Consider the following 22,983-nt stretch of genomic DNA (forward strand, 5'->3'; position numbering starts at 1 on the left):
TTCAAATACTTTCCGTAAAGTTTGTAGCAATATGGACGAACGTGTTCCCGTTTTTTTACAGTTGTGACATCTCCACTTGGGTCTTGAGATGTAGTGGTCATCCTGATTGCTTGATGGAGGCAATTTTGGAGATAACATCTTCTGGGACATTTTTTTCTTCAGGCTTTGCAGGAGAAATAAAAAGTCTTTTGAGGATCATTGGAAGATGAGTAAAAGATATGTGCTTTGTGAGTAGAAGAAGGTCGTCCTAAGTTAAATATTTTATTCAGATTAGAAGTACTTGAATTCAACATTTGAACAGATTTTATCATAGCAGCAAAGTCAAGTCAAATGAAAGTTTGCAACCTGTTTCTTCAAGTCTGTATTGATTTCCAAGGCGTTGGCCTTCTCAGTGAGAAGAGCTTCAATAATCAGAGAAGTCTTTCTTCATTTTAGCAATATTTTCCAATAGATGAGCCACATTAGCTTCTAGTTCTTCTATCCTCTCTTTCTGTTCATGTAAACATTGGACTCATCTGCCACTTGATAAAGAGAGTTTTGTAAGCTTCTTGTAGTTCATCGCTGAGCTCATCACTATTAGGAAGACCAACATGAGCATGATTAGAGGAACTAGCAATGAATTGGACACTAGGATTAGCACCTGATTCATCTATAGTGGATTCAAGTGTCTCTGAAATTTTCACAATAAAAGCTACAGAGTTGTTACCATGAGACTCTTCTCCGCTGTCAGAGTCAATTTCTTCATCACTGAGAGTGATATTATAGTTCTTTTGTTGCTTTTTCAAATAATTAGGACACTTAACCTGTATGTCACCAAATCATTCACACTCTCTGCACTGAATTTTTTTCCCCTTATTCTGTTGAGAATGCCCACGATCATCCCTTCCTTTCTTGAAATTATTTTGACGTTTGTAATCCCGAGAAGCTTTATCTCTGCTGAAAGGAGCACCAGGTTGGCCAATGTGGTTGATAGGGCGTTTCTTTAATCTTCTCATGAACCTGCCAAAATTCTTTGGAAGCATTGCTAAGAAGTCATCATAAGAATCAATAAAATCATCAACATGGTGAGAAATAGAATTAGAATTTGTTGCTGTGAAGGCAACTCCCTTTGATTTCTTCTCATTGTGACCAACTTCTAGAGACATTTCATAAGGGAGAAGAGATCCAATAAACTCATCCCCTTTCATTTTCGAGGTATCATGAAATTAATTGTGGTGACCTTGATCTTGAAATCTCTAAGGTAAAGTTCGAAGAATCTTCTTTACTAGCTTAGCATCAGACATAGGTTCGCCAAGGGAGTATGATTCATTTGAGAGATCGTGCACACGAACATAGAAGTCGTTGATGGTCTCCTCGTCTAACATCTTTAAATTTTTAAATTTGGTAGTCCTTAGTTGATGACGAGAGTTCTTCATTTTGTCTGTGCCTTCATAAGAAGTTTCCGAAAAATTCCAAGCTTCTTTTGCACTCACACAAGTGTTGATAAAGTTGAAAAAAATCTTAAATACTCCAATATAATAGCATTCAGCACTTTGGAGTTGGCAAGAGCGGCTTCGTCTTCAGTAGGATCTCAATCCTTTTCAGTCTTTGTGACAAATGTGACTCCATTCTCGGGAAGCTTCGTGGGAGGGCTTCAACAATCACCAACAACTCTCCAAGTCTTATGGTTAATAGACTTGATGAAAGCACTCATTCTGGCGTTCCAGTGAGCGTAGTTAGATCCATGAAGGAGAGGATCGCGACTCACAAAACCACCTTCCCTAAAAACATCCATCTCAACAAAAACAGTCAAATACAAAGGAACACACCCTAGATGTGCAAGGTACCCGCTCTAATACCAATTGAAAACATGTATTCACTGTTTTCTTGATGTCCCTTAGTGATTGTTAAACCAACTTACACAACTGGAAAATTTACTATATTAAAATGATAATATAAACTATAAATCAAGAGACAATGATTGGTAACTCAGTTCGGCCAATCGTGCCTACTTCTAGAAACATGTTATTTCGGTGGAAAGAGATCTTCACTAACTGATAGAATAAGTACAATGACGGACAATACAGAATGACCAACTTTCCGTTTTTAATAATACTTCAGAACTACTTAGTGAACTCACTGTGTTTGAGCTCCGCCTATGTTTGACCTCCCCTAAATTTCCTCTTAACACACTCACCAAGTGGTTGATCAATACTTATAGTAGTGCATGATTTACAACATCACAAATACAAATACTCAACTCTGTTTATTGAACGAACAACGACAATGAAGAATAAAAATAGAGTAACATCACACAAAGGATAATGTGTTTTTTGCTCGGTAACTCTCACAAAAACCGAGATAAACTATTCATTTTATATGAGACAGTACCCAGCGAGAATGTCTTGCTAGGGTTTCCCATTGCAAACGTTGAACTCTCATTGGTCGATCAGAAAAAGTAGCTGCAGGTCAAAAAATCAACGCCACTAATCTTGACGCAAGATTTGCCGACACATGTCATAACATATATGTTCCAATAACATAGAGAACATCAGCTTTGCCAAATAACAAAACAACCGATCCATAGTAATAATAGATGGCTTTGAAGCCATTTAGGATTTGTCGATTGAGTCAACATAGAGTAAGTTTGAAGATTGATTTGGAGATCATGGGTTAAAGAAGAAAGGTTCATGGTGGTTTCTTGTTTTATTCATTGGCCACAGAGTCAGAACTTTAAGTTGAGATTTTGTTTGAGAGAGAGAGAGAGAGACTGCGCGAAATAAAGAGAGATGAAAATTGAGTCCTAACAATTCATTTAAAAAAAACACACACACACGTTCGTTATCAACTTAGTCGCATACAATATTATTTTCCTTTCAAAACTGATCAAGACAAAGGTGAACTCCGTATACATGTTTAGTAGAGATTTGGATACAATTACACAGATTATTATGCCCCATTTTAAATTATTTTCCAAGTCAATGTCTTTTTCAGTATAAAATTATTTATAAACACGAAACATTACGAGAAAACATGAAAGTGGCATAGAAGTCGGTGAAAATAGGAACATTGAACACATTTGTTTAGTTGAAATCAACTTTACCTTGCTATCTCCTGTAATAGTAATATTCGAGAGTATTGGAGAGAAGACAAAAAGGCGTCGACTTCCATGCAAAAGCTTGTCAAGAAAACAATCCTTACTCATGTACCTTAGTTTCGTTACCATTCCGACCTTGAGCGCTACATACATATATATTTGTACATGGATCCTTGAAACTAAATTAAGAAAGTAAATTTATTTATTTTAGGGATAACTCTATCGTTCAAAACATTCATAATGAAGAACAGTGTCATTTTCTAGTTTTTATTTTTTTTTATCATGGTATATTTAACAAGTCAACTTGGACCCCAAAAAAGAAATCTTAGTTCAATTGTATTAAAATAAATCATGGTATATTAATAGTTAGAGGTTTTCTCTATTTTAAGATTTATACTTATATTTCGCAGACATTTTGAAGTCATAATAAATGAAAAAAAAAGAATAATTACCCCATCATACAAGCTTACGTACCTAGTTTTCAAGAAAATAATATAATAAATTTTATTTCAATACTATTTCTTCCTCATAGTCAAGACTCAAGTGAACATAAACTATTAGTAACCTTGGACGTATATTTGTCCTTTTGGATTTGATATACTTACTATGCTTTGTTTTTCAAATCACTTTTCTTTTATTTCTGACTTCTTAAAAAAGACTCTACAAGAACAAAAATATAATCAAGCTTTAGATGAAGAGCTAGATCTGGCCGAAATGTTTATTAATTTATAAACTAATGATTGTTTTCCTCGGTTAGAATCATTTAATTTACCAAAGTGCTATATTGTTTTTAGGTGATTATATAAAAATAAATACATAAAAAGTTGAAACAATGTATAAGCGTACATAATTAATTTGAACGTGCATGTGGTGATAAAATGTAGAGTTCAGGTCGAACAGACAACGAAACAAAGATAACCTGTAAAGAGATTGTTCACTTGACAAGAGTATCATGGAAGTCGCTCACCCATACACTTCTTGATCGATCATAATCTTCGTAGTGACGAACTGTATTATCGTTCAACAATAATAATATGAGGTGGTATGGTAATTCTATGCAGATTGAGGGAAGCTATAATATAAAGATATTATTCTAAGGTACTATTGCGACCTATTTATAATGATAAAGAGGTTCGGATTAGATGTGTCGTGATGAACAGATGAAAGATTGGATAACGTTTCAGCTGTCTATCCGTTGAGACGAAGTAGCTACGTCGTGTGTTTTCTTGACTTGCAGGTAACTAATTTAGTGTTTTGTCTAGTACTTCGTTTAAGAGAGAGAGAGAGAGAGAGAGAGAGAGAGAGAGAGAGAGAGAGAGTACGGGATCCAAGAATCTGAGCATGACATCATTTTAATTTATTTTATCATTAATGGGTGTGGTCACTAATATGGGAAAAGATAGGTAATTAGGATATGAGAAAATGCCCACTGTAGCAAAAATTTGATTAACATTTAACAACATCAGAATATCTCGTCAAATTTATAAACATTAGGTCAAACGTAATCCATGGGCGAAAAAATGACAATAAATCCCTTAATTTTAAAATAATCACTATAACAAAAAAAAAAAAAAGATTTGGAATGATTTAGGCCCGAGAACCCGTGTACATAAAATGCGATTTTATCGCTTTTAATTTGGCGCAAGAGCTTAAACATATACGAAATTTTATCTAATATATGAGGAGTAATACCATTTAAATTAGCTAATATCATTTAAACTTACAAAAATTATTTATGATCACGTACACAAGTTACAAAGCCTATAAATCTAGCCAACAGTATAGGTCATTATATACATTAAAATTAAAATCATTGATGTTAAAGACACTTCCCTTCTCCAAAAAATATAATCAAATCACCAGAGTACCTTTTTTTTTTTTTTTTTTTTTTTAATACAGTGATACCTATTCTGCATATGTGCATAAAAAAATGCCACGAAATACATCATTAATTTTATTTGTTGACAATATTTCATTCTTACAAAATATATCCTTTATCTTAATAAGACACCGTGTATTTTATTTTTACTATTAAGTAGAGTAATTACTTAATTCCTTTTCTCTATTTATTTATTTCTAAATACTCTTGCAAGAGATTTATTTTCCTATTAAGTAAAGTTCCAAGCCTCTTAGAAAGAGATTTGATGAAATCGACATCAAGGAGTATGGGTCTTAAACTCATTGTGTAGTGATCTGACAATGGTGGTAACCCAAGTTAACGTTAGGAAATGACTAAATCATTAGGTTCAATGGGTAAGAACAAGTCATTGATTTGGGCAACATTATAAAATAATGTTAGCTGTTACAATCAAAGGTTGATTTCTCTTAACTCTTAATGAAGTTCAGTCTTGAGTACAAGTATCTATAAGTAACAGAGATACTGTAAGAACTTCACCTATGTGAACTTCACGCGATATGATGAGCACATATGACCATTAACGGTGCTAAGCGAGTGGTGTAGTCAAAGAACCCTATAGAGTGTGAGTAGTATAACACCATTTTGTCACAAGGATTAATAGGTTCAAAGTCTAGCTACCTAAAATTTCAATAAAATTTTGTGTTATTTTTGCTAAGGATAAGTTCCAATCTAAATATACTTATATGTACTAACACTCTTTATTGTTGTTGTTGTTTTATTTTTATTTTTTTCCTGGATTCTATTTTGTCTTTTTGATATAATATTTCATATTTTCGGCTAATTTTGTTATTTGCTTTTTATTTCTAGATTGTAAAAAAAATTAGAGATTTTTGTTTTCTCTCATGGTTTTTCTTTGTCTTTCTTAACCCCTAGTTTATACCACTCTCTCTTGGTTGAGTTTGTATGTTTTACTGATTTTTTTCTTTCAAACAACGCATTTAATAATCAGTAATAAATATTAATAAGTTAATGGGTTTTCCAATTTTCTGGGTTCTACAGTTGATAATCATTAGTCATTTTTAATATGTGATCGTCTTCATTTTTTCGTCTATAGGATAATTTTTTCACAAGTTTCTGCATAGTTAATAATCGCTAATTATTGGTAATAGGTATTCATCTTCTTCGTTAAGATTTTTTCCAATTTTTTTTGTTAATAAATTTATGTGTTTTAAGTGCTATTTCAAAATGAAGTGAAATATTTTTTTAATAAATAATTAATTGCGCATGTTAGAGAAGTAGTTACTTTATTTGGGAAATTTTAATTACTCTTTTTTTTTTTTAATTTATGAAAATAAACAAATAAGTTTATTTTGGGTAAAAGCTAACATGTCATGGCTTCTTAATTAAAACTTTCAAAACGTTAGGTATATTGAAGTTTTAACGTTTAAAAATACAAAAGAATAGGTAATTAGCCAACTAAAATGTTTGGTATTGTTATATAATAAACATTTCATAATATTAGGTAAACAACCGTAAAGATGACGTGACATTTCAGATTTACCCTTTTATTGAAATAAAAGAGTGGAGTATTTACATCAATTTATACGTGTAAATACATGGACGTGAATATTTTGCTAAGATTTACGAAACGTTGACTATATAGCAACATGAAACTGTAAATATGATTATATATCTAATGGATCCTTAAAAATAGCTAGTTTGCTAAAGTACTCTTAATACACTCACAATTAACTCTCAGAAAAATTAGTCAATTTATAATAATTAAGTTGTTATTATCATAATTAATGTACTCATAAGTCGTAACACTTCAAACACTAAAAATGTGTTTCAAACACATTTATAATGATTTGAATGATACATAAACTCAAACTCAAAGAAAAACACAAAATGCTATCACTCGTTTGTTCTAAATGAGATTGGAAGTCGATAAAAACAATTATAATAAATGCCTGTTATTTTATACATTTACATGCATACATCTATTATGTTATGCACTATCACAACAAGTTGCTATACCATATACACTATATTTTCTGAATGAAATATGAGTGAAAAACAGAGTTTATCAATATTGATTTTATATTGTGTCAATTTAATTTTGGGTTGATTAAATATTCTTAAATCATATGTGGGTGACAAGAACAACTCCTAATTTTAAAAATTTGACGGATCCTACTTTTTCTCGTTACACTGAAAAGAAAGTCATAGCTACTTTTAGACATGTTAGAAAGACCATTAAAACAACAACAATAAAAATAAAAATGTGGTAGATCGGATGGTTTTTGTAACCTTTAGCCTAGTTTTTTTTTTGTTCTTCCTTTCGTGCTGTTGTTTCGTTTCTTTGTTTTTCTGTTTTTTTTCCTTCCTAGGAAGGATGTGATATTAGGTTTAGTACCTGTAAAAAAATAATATACAATGTGGTTCCACTTGTGAACCACTCATATAGAAACCGTATTAGCTCGATCGCATCTCAGTTGACCAAGAAACCAGAGCGAATTATATAGACTCGCTACATTATCTATATATTAAATTTTCTTAAAACATTTTTTATGCGTCTATAAGCAGAAATTAATTCCCATGGATTCCTTAGCTTTGTTAAGGATCCTAAAGGTGACATATACAATCGCTTTGATTTCTGGTTGCTTGTTCATACAAGAAAATATTGGTTAGTTTCCCCTTTTTAATGATATATACCATTTGTTATTTTCTGTACATGAATTGTTGTACCTTGTAATGAACAATATTATTTTTATTTGATTTTTTGCAGCTACAGCAACATTCGAATTGGATCTGAAAGAAGCGTTGGCAAAGGAACCGAAACGCGAACAGCTAAACGTCAAGAGATCCGACTTCCCTTGTGATTTTTTGTTCGGGGCTGCGACCGCTGCTGTACAGGTAAATTAAAAAAAAATATTACATTTTTATTGCTATGAACACTTGATTATATGTTTAATTGAATAAATATATTTTATTTCTTCGGTTTTATTGAATATTCAATATGATCGTGACTTTTGTGCTATAATAATTTTAATTTGGGGTTTGACGTACCAAATTTAAATCTGAAATAATTAAAAAGAATTAATGAGCGTTATCAAATGATTTTTTTGTTCTAAAAATGTGAAAAAGACACGATTGTCGTTATGTCGCGGCTAACTAGCCGCGACTTGTCACGATTATTTCCGTTTCATATGGCTGTAAAATGGCATTTTAGAAGTTTAGTGGCACACAAGAAATGGAAATATTCAATTGGGTTGTAATTGTTGAAGTTTATTCTTTTGCATACTGGTTTTTTTTTTTTTTTTTTTAACAGTTGAATTAATTTTCAGATTGAAGGAGCTGTAGCGCAAGACGGAAAAGGAAAAAGTGTTTGGGACCAGTTTATTGATACCCCAGGTGCAATCTCAAATATTTACAACCGCAAAGTTGTTATGTGATAAAAAATAAAAAAAAATTAATATCTATGTAGAAATTTTAATTGACTGTTTTAGTATATTTTCTGCTAAGATTCTTCTATTCTAAATTAAATTTGTTCTTTTCTTTTTCCAGGGAAGACTAAGGATGGGTTGAATTTGAATGCCCTTGATTCATACAACCGGTATATGGTGAGCACACATATTTAGAATTTACTTTATAACTATCCGAAATGTAACTGGGATCCAAATTTCAAATTCAATTATTTTGGAGTTTTTTTATATCTACCTATATTATTGCAGGCTGATATTAAAGCCTTGAAGGAGCTTGGAGTTAATTCTTACCGATTTTCCATACCTTGGACCAGAATTCTCCCTAGTAAGTTCTACTTAATATATAACTTTTTTTTCTTTCCAAAAATTAGAAAAATAGCCAACTTAAACGTTTGATATTGCTAAATAACCAAGGTTTGATAAATATTAGGTAAATAGCCATAAATGATGACGTAGCTTAAAATGGCAGTAACTATTTACTTAATATTTACGTTTGTAAATATATAAAATTGACTATTTACCTAATATTTACTAAACCTTGGCTATTTAGCAATTTCTAACGTTTAAGTTGGCTACTTTGCTACATTACCCTTTTTTTTTTTCTCTTTCTATGGATACTTAATGTTCAGTATGTTTTGTTTTAAAAAAATCCAAATGTTATAAATACTTAATACTTAGATTTTTTTTCTTCCAAGTAATTGTAAAAGAAACTAAAAAAATGTTAACTCATTCATAGGTGGATCTTTGAGCGGCGGAGTAAATCGGAAGGCTATCGATCACTACAACAGGCTCATCAACGAACTACTCCATAATGGTATTAATCTCTCCAAATTACATTATGCAAAACTGTCTAAAAAATATCTAGCTACAAAATTAACAACATGATATGGCATAAAGAGTATATCACTACATAGTCGTGCTAAAAAACTGTACAAGATTATGTTTTACTAATGGAAATTTTAGAGTGATAATTACTTACTGAATTTCAAGTGCATGAAGAATTTTCTTAGCTAATATTGGCTTCATGTCATATAAATGCGCAACTTTGGATTTGTCAAATTTATGTTTTAGATGGCTATTCAGCTATAATACTTGAAAAAAAATTATAAAAAAAAATAACTGCAATATTCATTAAAAAAATCAGTTGATAACATTCTTCATAATTAGTTAAATACACTCATTTTTTCTTTATAATTTATCATTATTTTGTCTTATCTTTTATGAAGGAATTAAACCTTTTGTGACACTACTACACTTTGACTCTCCACAAGCTTTGGAAGACAAATACAAAGGATTTCTGAGCCGGAAAATAGTGTAAGCATATTTTATAAACCTTTTCTAAGGAGTAACATCCACAAATTGTACAAACTAGTGAAACCAGTGACGGAGCCAGCTAAGGCCCCCCCTCAATTTTTTTTTTTTTGCACTTTTTGCCCATTTTAAAAAAAATTACATTTTTTTCTCTTGAAAATTTATACTTTTGGCCCAATTTTTATAAATTTTTTACAATCAAGCCCCCCTGAATTTTTTTTTTCAAATTAGCCCCCCCTGATGGGCTTTTCTGGCTCCGTCACTGAGTGAAACCATTGCTAAATTTCATCCCTACTTTTTTTTCACATTTATTTAGAGACGACTTCAAGGACTTTAGCCGTGTTTGTTTCGAAGAATTTGGGGATAGAGTGAAGAGTTGGATAACAATCAACGAGCCTCTAATTATGGCTCAAATGGGGTTTGATCTAGGGGTCGCACCCCCGGGAAGGTGTTTAACGCGTATCACTGGAAAATGCCGAATCGGTGACCCCTCCACCGAGCCTTACATTGTCGCACACAACATTCTTCTTTCCCACGCTACCGCTGTTAAGCTTTACAAAGACAATTTCGCGGTGAGATTATCGTATTTCCTCTATATACTATCATATGATCCATCTCCAATACTACACCAAATTAAACTAAGGGTTTAATTAATATTGGGGTGCCTTGAGTTTCAATTTTTTTTTTCCTATATTTAGTTTCAAATATAAAAAAGCTTGTTTTGTTTGTATAAATTTTCTAGGTAAAACAAGGAGGAGAAATCGGACTTTGCAATGTCGGAAAATATTTTGAGCCATACTCGAATTCCGTTAAAGATCAAGCCGCCGCAAAAAGACTAATGGACTTTCAAGTAGGATGGTCAGTGAATTAATAACCTTGGCATTAAAGCTATTCAGTGTCTTAATTTAGCTTTGTTGTATGGTCAAATTTTACCAAATTAGAAAGCAAATATGGTAATTTAAGTTATAAGTTATTATATATATAAAAAAAAAATCATATAATATGCTTGATGAAACACCCTACCCTATAGATTACTTAGTTAAATTTGTTACCGTGATAAATGTAACAAATGTTCCTTAATTATATGGATGCTAAATTTATTTATACTAGGTTCATGGAGCCACTAGTGTTTGGTGATTATCCAAAGAGCATGAAAGATTATGTGAAAGAGAGATTGCCAAGGTTCACGAGTGAAGAGAAGAAATTGATGAAAGGGTCTTTCGATTTCATCGGTGTGAACTACTACACGTCAAGGTTCGGAAAATCATCAAATTTTACGGGGCAAAAACCTCGCTACACCACAGACCCTTTAGCATCAGAAGAATGTACGTTCTCTTACTTTTTTTTCGTCTTTTTTTCTCTGGAATTAATGCTTTTGATTCTGAGTTATATGAAGATATTATTTACTAATTTTGAGATTTTGCGCGCAGTTGAAAGAAATGGAATTCTTATTGGTCCTAAGGTAATGAAGCAAAAACGCAATTAATCCTTCGGAATTTTAGTAATCAATATATAGCATTGTTGCTAAGGAATTTTTTTTTTTTTTTTTCTCATTAATGTTTGGAATTTCAGGCCACAGGAAGCCAATTTATCTACATTTATCCCGAAGGATTGCAGAAACTTTTATTGTTCATGAAGAAAAATTACCAAAGCCCTAAAATCTACATAACTGAGAATGGTGAGTCTCTCTAATTCTCACGAATCGAATATTAAGGATTAAATCATTTCAATTGTTTTTAAAAAAAAGGAAAGATATATGATACACGAACTTCAATATTTCTATCAAAAACTTTGTGAACGGAAAATTGTGTAATATTCATATCTAAAGCAACTTCAATAGAATCTTAGACATTGTTCGCTCTCCTGTGACAATCGCTTCTCTAAATTGCTAGCAAATTAATTAAACGACTAAAGTCATTCTATAATTAGAATTAATAGGACTTAATGCTAGATGCCTCTAATAAGAGGAGAATCATTCGAAATAAGAGAATTCAAATACTAGTGATTATTTTTTGGGATCATCCAAATTTTTGGAATAATGATTAGTAATTATTTCTTAATCGAACCCTTAGCCTTAAGGGCGGGGCCGATCGGGCCTCGCCCTTTTTTCCAAGCCCAAAAGAGACTCGGGCCCGAGCCTGACCCAACCCTTCACCAAGGCCGGGCCCGAGCTTAATATTAAAGGGCCTAAAAAACTCAAACTATAATCATTAAAAAAAATTAAAGATTTTTTTAAATTCAAAACAATACCCTTTAAATAAATAAAAAAAAAACAAAAATTTAGTCAATAATATTTTATTTCATTAAGAATAAAATTTATTAATGTGTCAAAAACACTTTTTGTATATAAAAAATATAAATATTAAACAATAATAAAATATAAATTTTATTTAAAAATGATTGAGCGATAACCAAACTTAATTAGGACCAAGCCAAGCATGGGTTGGGATTTTTTTTAGGACCCGAGCCGGGCCTGAGTTTGGATTTTTTGAGGACTCGGACAGGGCTTGAAGGCCTATATGCCCATGCCTTTCAACAATCCCGATTCGGCCCGACCATTTTGAAAAGAGTCAAGTCGGTACAAAACCTGTGAAGGAGAGAGTCGGGATGGTTAATCCACGAACGATCCAACCCAATTGAGAGTAGCCCTAAACCAACAGTTCAAACGTGGGTCACTCTTATTTCTGTAGAGTGAAGATCAAAGCATAAACTTATTATGCTTCTTCCAATTAGCTAACTTTAGTTTCTTGTACCAATTCCTTTATGATTTTAACGCCCAAGTACTTTGTGCAAAACAGGAATTAGTGAGCTCAACACTGGAAGCGCCCACCTCGCGCAATCTTTGAAGGACACGCACAGAATCGTAAACACTCTTCGCCATCTATACATGATCAACCTTGCAATAAAGTAAGAAAATCACGACCTTAAATATATTATATATTGTCCGTAAAAATGTACACAAAATAGTTTTTAAGGTCGACGAAGGTAGTAAGAACAATCCAAGACTCCATCCGAATCCAACCCTAAACCCTAAATAAGCGCTATGATTTATTATTGGAAAAATTGTATAAAATAGCTATTTGAAACTTATTGATTAGCAAAATAGTCAAAGTTTCAACTTTTCAGCAACGTAGTCAAACTTACGTTTTCCAATTTTTTTTTACAATCAGGATTAAATTTTTTGACGATTATTATAAGCAATTTATCACTTTCAAAAAAATTAATCTTGAAGTCAATTTTTTTTTTTTAAATCATATTGCTGTACATTTTGGCTATTTCACTAAATTAAGATAAACTTTGACTATTTTGCAAATTCATAACTTTAAATTAACTATTTAGCTACATCACCAATTATAATAATTGGCCAAATCTATATCAGACGGGATTAAATAGAATAGAATTAATATGATGTTAGAATGACTCATCTGAATATATACATATATTTATTTAACTGAATTTTTTGGCTAAATTAGTAACAATTTCGAATGAGTTTCTAAGACACTAATATATACAAATGTTTGTTACCTTGTAGAAATGGGGTGAATGTAAAAGGCTATTTCGCATGGTCGTTGTTTGATGACTTCGAATATGGAGACGGGTACACTTCAAGGTTCGGACTTTACTTCATCAATTACGAAGACAATCTGAAGCGCATTCCCAAAATGTCAGCAAAGTGGTTCCCCGTTTTTCTCAGCGGTAAAAACCCGCACATTTGTTGATGACTTGGGAATTCGGATCTTGGTTCATTAGGCTCACCATATCAACATCTTATTTCATTCACTTTCCGTATATCTAAAAGGATACTGATTTGGATTAATGCTATAATAGAATAAAAGTATCCAGATATTTTGTAAGTTGTAATTTATGTTTAAACTACTGACAGTGTAACACCTCTGTAGCAGTTTCAACTATTTTTTTTTTTATTGTCATTTCTTGAAGATTATAAATTTTCTGAATATTAATAAATATTTAACAGACCCATGGAATCTTCAAACTTCTCAAAAACTTTATAGATTTGTTGACATCTATGTCAATAAATTGACAAAATATCATTAAATCTTCAAACAAATTATCAGATTCTTCAAATGAAAAAAAACAAAAACAAAAATTTCAAACGGTTCTATGAGAGCGACAGTGAACGCTACGAGGGTTCATCAACTCAAAAACAAAAAATCGAGAAAGAGAGAGAAATGGAGAAGAAAATGGCTAAAAACGTACGTACACAAAATTGGTATTCATACTTTTGAATGAAAATAGACTTATTAAATTTTGGTACAAAGTAGAAAATGTTATATTGTGATATAAACCTTATTTACTTTATCTCATTTTTCATTTGTGAAAAACGTTTTTAGTAAACAATCACATCTTACGCAGTTTTCTACCAATTATTTAAAAACATCAAGGCATCTGTAAGAAAAATAAGTCGGTAAGAAAAATTACTTGGTACTTTCTAAAACAAGGCTTCATTTCCTTAATCTGAAAAAAATAAATAAATAAATAAATAATCTAAGGAAATTAACACGTGCAAAATTTCATATTTCACACGAACTACAACGAAACACTTTTTCCTTTCAAACTTCATTGACTTTCAAACGCGATGTAGAATTGACATGGGCTCAACTTTACGTCATCATTTTCACTCCCCTAAAAATTAAGGAAATTTGCGTCAATGTCACAAATTCGTCGGGTTTTTGCATTTGTGTCACAAAGTTGTCAAAATTGCATTTGTGTCACGTATTTACATTCGTGTCACATGTGCAAATTTCAAATTACTCTCTTTCATCATTTAATCTTTCTATTAGTTACTCTATGTCTTCTGAATTTTTACAATACCTCATTAAAAATCATTTCATCTTCCTCTAAAACTTTCTAAAATTTTTACGTGTGACTTATTTGCAATTGGATTGCCAATTTGTGACATAAGATGCAAATACCACTAAAAATTATGGCTAATTAGATCATCCAGGTTACACGCGCATGTACTTCATGTTTTTGCAACAAATTTTATACACGTAGCAAACGAAATCTCGAGTAGAATGATTACGGGCCAGTAAGACCTGAGGTTTTAAATATCTAATCTATTCAAATAACTTGGAACCTAAACACCAGTTAGCGTTAAATCTGGAAGTGTTTAAGCTAATCATATTTTAGGATCTAATGAATATAATCGTAATATCACAGAGTAGAATTAAAGGCCAGAAAGCTCTCGAGAGATTAAGTACAGGAAGAAAATTTAGTTTTCCTCAAAAATAACAAGCATCAAAAAGATTTACAAGTAGAAACCAAATCACAATACACACGAAACAAATAAAACCAGGATATATCTGAATACATTTCCTAAAGCCACTGTTTCCAGAGCTCAAAGGAAAGGAATTACCGCTCCAACACTCACCCAAAGCCCTTCAGGATTGGGTTTCCATACCTACGAACAATCCGTTTTCAACTTCAACATTGCTATGCCATAAAGCCACTGCGATTATGCCGTTTCTATTTGCATAATCAGAGGACAAAACACAGACTATAAATACACTCATCATATGACAATACACCAATGAGAGGAAAGTTTGTGATTAAAAAAAAACCCCGAAACTGATGAACGTCATGGAAATCAACTTTCTCGTGCCTGACCTTTTCCCGTTACTACATTGTTACCCTCCAAACACGGACACAAGCATCCTCGCCGGAGCTCACAACGGTACGCTCATCGGTGAAGGCTAATCCATAGACGCCGCCTAAGTGAGCTCCTTTAATAGTTTCACGGCTCGAAGCCGGTTTATCAACTTGATAGACGATCACACAGGTGTCTAGCGACCCAGTCGCAACCATAGTATTGTCAGGTGACCAAGCGAGACAATTTATCCGTGCCGTGTGGTACACCATGTTCTTCAACTTCACCTGAAAAACAGACCGCTTCAAAAACCTTCTACCAAATCAACCGTACCAAATTCGTACGAAAAAAAAAAAAAAAAAAAAAAGCTGAAGAATGATTACCTCTCTGGAGCTACGATCCCATACAACAGCTTCACGGTTCGCATCGGCGGATGCGATCATCGATACATCGGGAGAGTAGCGTATGACGGTGATAGCACCACGGTGTTTCTCGAGGACCGCTTCCTCTTCAAGCGTATCGCCGCTGACGGAGTACACGTGTAATTTACCGTCTTGTCCCCCGATAATGGCTTCACTTCCGTCTGGTGAAATTGCAGATGCTGTTGCTGCAAATCCAAGGGTCATGGTTGACACGACTTTTGTTCCACGGAGAATGACAACTCCGGACTCAGTTGGGACCAATACAAGCTCGGGGCAGAGAAGGGCATGGCTCAAATCCTTTGGTTGACTTCCAACATCGACTGAATCGGCATCCACACATTGATCGCCAATCACACGAACACGCCATACCTGGTTTCCATTATTAAAATAAAAAGGAAGCAAATCAGAAATATTGAAAATATCAAATCCATTACAATCTTCGCATCCTCTGTTTCGAAGGAAGATACATTTCTACGTTTTACTAGCTAAAGGGAAATACGTGCGAAAGAAGTTGGGTACTCAAGAAGACGTTCTTTAGAAAAACCCAAAGAAGACACAAGGGTTGGTACACATATTCTTCATCGTTTGCTGATTATACTATTGCTGTTCAGCAAAGAAATTTTAAAGAAGAGTCTCAATGAATGAGGAAACTTATTCTGTATGTAAATTGCAAACAACTTCTTCACAGCAATGGAAGTGAAATTTTAGAGGGAAATATAAATAAAACCATAATGCAACCATGAAAAGCATAGGTAACCTGCTTGACTCTTTTTATGCAACTTGGCCATTTCAGGATTTTTGGACAAACACAAGACAAGGGTTACGCAAATTAGATTGCAATTTTTGTTTTTTATACAATTAAGAACATGCAAGATAAATAAAAAGAACAGCGTTTCAAATTAAGGACATAAGTCAGGTCAGGCACCTTATTGTCAAAGCTAGAAGTAATAATCTCCTCATCAGAAGCAGCAAAACACTTTATTTGAGAATTCTCCTTCCTCTGCAGTTTTCCACTATATCCAACGCCTTGAACCCATTTCACTATAAGACCATCATAACTACAGGACAATACCACTTTTGGGTTACTTTTCAAAACAGACAATGAAGCAATGTTCTTCATGTGGCCAGACAGGCACAACGGGGATTTATCAAGATCACTTTCTGAGAATATACTAATCGTCCCTCCAAGAGAAACCGTGACAAGATAAGTGTTTTGCCATAGACAGCCAACAAGCATGTCATCTATACCCCCTGAGCCCGGAGGAGTCAAAGTGCTTTTCACTTTTCCATTTCCGTCCTCTGAGATATCCCATAATTTTGCAGATTTGTCAGCAGACACTGTCAGCACCTACAGATTTAACCAAGCCCATAAGTGCAATAAAGATAGGAGGAAATATCAATAATTTAGATACAAATAAAAAATAAAGTTTACTCCAGCAACTCTTAGGTATGCCAAGTTACATAATTAAAAACTTACTACTTAGTAAGTAAGCCTACCATACTAGCTTCATTCAATAATTTAATATCACATGCATATATGTGCAAGAGTCTTCTTGGATTTTCTTTTTGTAATTGATCTAGATGTCCCGTAGAAAACCAATCTAAGTCCTTCAATTGGAGCACGGAACTCTTATTACTTATAATTTATGGGTTTTTTTTTTATACCATGTTGGTGTCAATGCCTCAGGAATAGGTATGATCGCAAATCAGACCCAGAACCTCCTATTTAACCGAACTGTTTTAAATGAATATGAACATTAATTCTTCAAAGTCAACTACACAGTTACCTGTTTACTATTCGAACTCCAACTAACTGCGTAAATAGTGCCTTTATGTCCATCTTCGGAGGAGAGTTCCCCAATTTTCTCTCCGGTCTTTGCATCATAAAGAATGCCCGTCTTGTCAGAGCTCACACTGATGAACTTACTTCCATCAGGTGAAAACCTTACACAATTGACGAAATTCGAATGATCCCTACAAACAAAATAAAAATAAATAAATTAACAGATAGCTAATATGCTTATACCAATAAACCCATTTCTAATCTTAGTTTAAACAATTTATATAGATCCATCTTTGCATAGCAGCAGTTTGTCTTAGCTCCTCAGACTAGCAAATGCATTGGATTAAAATATAAATGTGAGTATGGGATATGACTCAACGTCACCCCTGAAGGATGACAATAACTCTATAAGTAGAAAAAGATTACATTCTAAATTTCTAATCAAGTAATGTGCTGAATCTGAAGCTCTTCCATCAAGTTTTCGTGTCTAACCTGTGAGATGATTTAAATTTAAAGGGTGGTCCTTCATAAAAATTGACCAGAAAGTCCTCGCCGCATGTAACGATGCGAAATGGCCGTGTTGGTTTAAATGCACAGCTTAAAACCCGTTTCGAATGCCCGTCAAACTCTCCAACATTCGTTCCTGTATCCCACCTATAATTACAACATCATGGAAAATTCATCAACTCGTATACACAAACTCAAATAATAGAAACCAAAGGCATAGTGGCATGTAACGCGAACAAATATGACTAGATACATAAAAAAATAAACAAGATGCTCCGTCAAATAGAAAGTTGGTTCAAATACGAAGATGACATTCACTCTAGACCATGTCCCATTAATCTGCTTATTGCCAATGCATTGGGATTCACATAACCATCATACTGATTCAGGCTGCGAATGCCTCAAGACATTATAAAGTGCTTCCATTTACGGTCTGGGTTCTAAAATCTAATCACGTTTAAAATGATACATGATTAGCATATGAACACTCAAGCCCTCCTAATCCTCTATTTACAGTTATTCCACCGTTTTTTTTTTTAATATATATTTTCTCAGAAGAAAAGAACCTGAACACCAATTTTGCGATGTCTCTAAGGATCACCATTTCCAGTACATCTCAACTTCTGATCCAAAGGCCACTCACAACAGTGCATCAAAAACGAATAACTATGAATGATCACCATTTCCACTAAAAATAAAAACACAATTTGGTCCAAAAGCCGCTGATTCCACTTTCCTAACGCAATCAATTACAAATCATAAAAAAGAAAACCTCCCTTTCCAAAAAGAAACGCTCGATCCAACAGCCAAAAAAAAAAATCATCACAAAAAGAAAAACTCACATAAAAGCCCTGACGAGGGACTTCCCTTTGCCATCACCAGAGGCAACAATCCTCATCCCATCGGGCGACCACTGGAGATCATCGATCCGGCCATTGAGGACCTTGAACTCCTTCTTCAATACGTAGCCGGTCCGGCTGCCCCAGATCCTCACGGTGCCGGACACGTCAGCCGAGGCGATCCACTCGCCGTTGGGAGAGAATCTCGCCACGGTGGCCGGGTAAGCGTGCTCAGCGTAGACAGATACGTCGAGTGGGTTCTCGAGGTTCACGATCATCACCGACCGACCGTTGGTGTATAGAATCATGTTCGACTTGGGGCTCCCGGAGATCAGAATCCCCCGCCCACGCTCCGTCGACGGAACGCACGCGTACGTCTCCTCTAGCTCCGCCATGATGATTTTAGTGAGAGAGAGAGAGAGAGAATTAAAAAAAAATGGCGTCGTATTGGGCGCGATGGTGAGCACGAAGTGGAAAAATGTCCGTGCGGGGAATTATTATTATTATTATTATCTATTTATATTCTATCATCTTCTTCTATCTCCAAGACTCCAATCCATCTTGAATTTGATCTTATGTGTTTTAATTTTTAATTAACATGACAGAATTGCTATGAGAATATGTTAACAGCTAATGTATTTCTAATATAGATCTCTGTATATAAATAATTTACTATTTTAAAAAAATATTCACATATAATTTTTTTTTTTTACAAATAATTGGCTACGTAGATATCTTAAACACTAGCAATTTAATTTTAAACAACCTTTCGTTAATTTCCCGTAAATAATCATCTTGCTTACGTGGCATCTTATTAATTGAATTAGTTTTACACATTTGCCCATATTTAATTCGGTCGCTATTTTAATTAGGCAGTTTTTTTTAAAAAAAATTTGAATCAAATATTGAAACTGAATAGGGAAGTTTTCAAATTTGAATTTTCCTGATTTTGAAAATTTCCAGCGCATGTTTATTGTTATCGTGTATTTGGAAGTTTTCAGCGTTAACTTTAGTTAATTAGTTTATATTTTCGTGGCAATTTATTATGGATAAAATCTGTAAATATATTCTTCATTTATTGATATTATTTTATCTTCCATATATTCATAATTTTAGAACGTTCAAAATATTTCCAAATTTTTTTTTAGTTTATTTGCACGAATATACTGTAAATATATTTTGTATTTACAATGAATATATTGTAAATATGCTTTGTATTTACACGAACATACTGTACAATAAACTGTAAATATGCTTTGTATTTACACGAATAAAATATGATTTGTATTTACACGAATATACACCATCCGAACAAAAACGAATCATCATATTCTTTCCTCGTCATGCAAATCACCGATCCATCTTCCTTGTGCGTCGGAGCCTTCTCGCAGGCTTTTGCAATCCCGACCATGTAACAACCTCGAATCATGATGTTCCACATGTAGGCGTTGGGGCTGTGGAGCCACGGAAAGGGAGCGCGCGCCTAAACACTATTTTTTTTCCCTCCGATTTTGAAATGCAGGTCATCTCTTTTTCCCTGATTGTGAAGCTAATTTCAACGAAAAAAACCACCTCATACCGAAGAAGAACAACTCATAAACAAAAAAAATCATGTACAAACACACCCCTATGAGAAAATCGTGTTAACTGTGAAGTAAATCGGCTACAAACATACCTTTTCTCATTGATTTCGTTAGTCGTTCGTCGTTCGTCCGATGATTCCAATTTTTTCCTCGTCTTCCTCTCTTTTTTTTCTCTCGGCTTCCTATCTTTTTTTTTTTTTTGGTAAACAAAATGAAGAAAAGTGGCGTGTTCAAATGGGTATATTCGGTTAATCCACAGCCTTCCCTTGATTTCCTGGATTTAAAATCAATACCGAATAAAATCCTCCCTCAATTTGTGCAAGTAGTTATGACCGAATATTTGTTTTCCATTTAAATTAATAGGCTGAAAATAAAGGGCGGGAATTTGGCTGGTGTTATTTTAGGTCATTCACGTCTTTTAACATGTTGTAAATAAATTGTTGTGACTATTAACATAAAATTAACAAAAGGTTGGTTAAAACCAAAAACCTTTATAGTCGCGTGGCTATACACCAATATAACCCTATTTTTTATACCTAATACTTACATATTTCAAAATATATATATATATATATATATATATATATATTTCTAAAATAGTTAACTTTTGTCTAGACTAATAAAATAATAAAATATTTTTCAAATATATAAGTATTAGGTATAAAAAAAATATACGTGAATATTTTTTTTTTATAATAGTAAATTATTTATATACAAAGTTCTATATTTGTATTGCTAGTGTAAAAAAAATATGAACAACGTAGAGGGACCCACGCGATGTACTTGCGCGCTCCGTTCAAGAGGTTTTTTTTCAATCCTCCCCCTCACTATAAATACATTTCCACCTAGAGGGATCCAGGTAATTTTTTTTAACATTCTGTACTCGATTCCAGAGTTTTGAAACGCTGCCGAAAACTCTCCACACACAGTTTCCTCTGATCGAGTTACAAATGTCCTAAATTATTCTCTACAAATATCGATGTCATCACCTCAAGTATAACAATCAGACTAATGTTGAACGTTGGAGCGTCTATCAGAGGCACTGCTTCTACGCTCTTCTAGCTTTTTTTTCCGATCTCCACGATGAACAAAGAACGTTCTTGAACAAGAAGAGTGACACTCGCGACTTTCGAGTTCCGCATATCGGGCTCGTGTGCGATCATTTGGGTCGACCTTGGGTCGAACCACCCGAAATCTTCAATCGTTGTTCAAATTTCAGCTATAACAAGTGACATAGAAAAACTGCCACTAAACGTCATTTTTCGAGTAGTGGTTTGTCCCAGTAAAAATATACACCAACAAACGTATTGATTTTCCAAGCACATTTAGAAAATAAAATCTTGAAATAACCAAAATATTTAGGTTGATAAGGAAAATATTCCCGAAGATTTAAAATATATAAAAATGTTCTCCCTAAAAAAATTATAAAACTGCTCATTAAGGCAGTAGTTGACTATGACTTTTGGATGACATTTTTTTACTACTATTTGTTTTTTTTTTTTTTTTATATATTGTTTTACTACTATTTTTTCTTACATGGTGCATATTACCTTTTTTTACATCAAACAATTAAACATATATTATATTTTTGGGAATTTAACTCACGCCAATAACATGAGAGGAGACTTCACAAGTGAAGAAGGTAGACTTTACATTTAACAGGCCAAATCTATGGACAAATTTTTTTTTTATTTGATCTCATTTTTGGATTTCCGTAACACCCCCTTGAAGACTATACCAAGGAGACTTATTTTCAGTTTTAAAACTTGCCTCCAAGACTAATCTTATCCACAATAGTATATTCAATTTTATATTTTGTACACCTCACCTATAAGACTATTTGTATCGGCAGAAGTAAAATTATTTCTTGCCCGTCCTCCTTTCCAACAAGCTCGAGTACATACATCTTTATCAATTTTACTTTATTTGTTAAAGATTGTATTTTTTTTTTTTTTTTTTGAAGGCAGCTTCGCTGCAGTGGGATTGAACCCACGACCTCCACACAAGAGTGGTGTGAAATTACCACTAGACTATCCTAGGTACCACTGTTAAAGATTGTATCTAATAATGGAAATATTTCTTGAGGAAGCATGTTTGGATTTGAATCTAATTAATACACACACGCGCGTGCACACACACAGAGTTTTGTTATTACTTTTTGCCAATTTTTTATTTTTATTTATATTTTACCTTAAAAATTATAAATTATTCAAATCTAAACTTCTTTTGCATATAAGTCCCATTAATTTAAGTTTTTGGCTTCGTCTCTGAATGTTATTAGACAAGTTTGGCAGATGAGATTATTAAATCAATTTTTTTTATTAAATGTCATGGTATATGACATGTGGTTGTGTACTTTGGATTTTCAAGAATACTAAATAAACCGCTAGCTCTTGGTTAGTTTTGATAATAATTATAACTTTTGAAAAAAAATTCAACAATAATAGTCTTATAATTTTTCTGAAGCAACAGTGTTATTGTTTTTCGTTTTCCTTTTTAATTATAAGAGTA

General features: G+C 33.2%; 2 protein-coding genes across 2 annotated transcripts; one reads left to right on the top strand and one right to left on the bottom strand.

The window, feature by feature from the left end:
• Nucleotides 1-7,532: 7,532 nt before the first annotated feature.
• On the top strand, nt 7,533-13,489 carry LOC149384417 (beta-glucosidase 24-like). The gene is made up of 14 exons (XM_089628037.1): nt 7,533-7,620; nt 7,723-7,850; nt 8,282-8,348; nt 8,502-8,557; nt 8,669-8,744; nt 9,156-9,233; nt 9,646-9,733; nt 10,047-10,302; nt 10,473-10,588; nt 10,841-11,055; nt 11,161-11,192; nt 11,303-11,408; nt 12,529-12,637; nt 13,263-13,489. Exons 1-14 carry the CDS (start codon nt 7,533-7,535, stop codon nt 13,447-13,449), a joined length of 1,602 nt encoding a protein of 533 aa, XP_089484163.1. The 3' UTR covers nt 13,450-13,489.
• A 1,517-nt stretch (nt 13,490-15,006) lies between these two features.
• LOC149384418 (transducin family protein / WD-40 repeat family protein) lies at nt 15,007-19,400 on the bottom strand. The gene is made up of 6 exons (XM_089628734.1): nt 18,893-19,400; nt 18,036-18,197; nt 17,548-17,734; nt 16,686-17,108; nt 15,722-16,129; nt 15,007-15,625 (listed from the first exon to the last, which is right to left on the bottom strand). Exons 1-6 carry the CDS (start codon nt 19,282-19,284, stop codon nt 15,371-15,373), a joined length of 1,827 nt encoding a protein of 608 aa, XP_089484860.1. The 5' UTR covers nt 19,285-19,400; the 3' UTR covers nt 15,007-15,370.
• Between the last annotated feature and the right edge of the window lie 3,583 nt (nt 19,401-22,983).

The sequence above is a fragment of the Urtica dioica genome, chromosome 10, assembly GCF_054948205.1.
Source record: "Urtica dioica subsp. dioica isolate 48M chromosome 10, U.dioica_male_clone48M_v1_H2, whole genome shotgun sequence".
Lineage (NCBI taxonomy): Eukaryota > Viridiplantae > Streptophyta > Magnoliopsida > Rosales > Urticaceae > Urtica > Urtica dioica.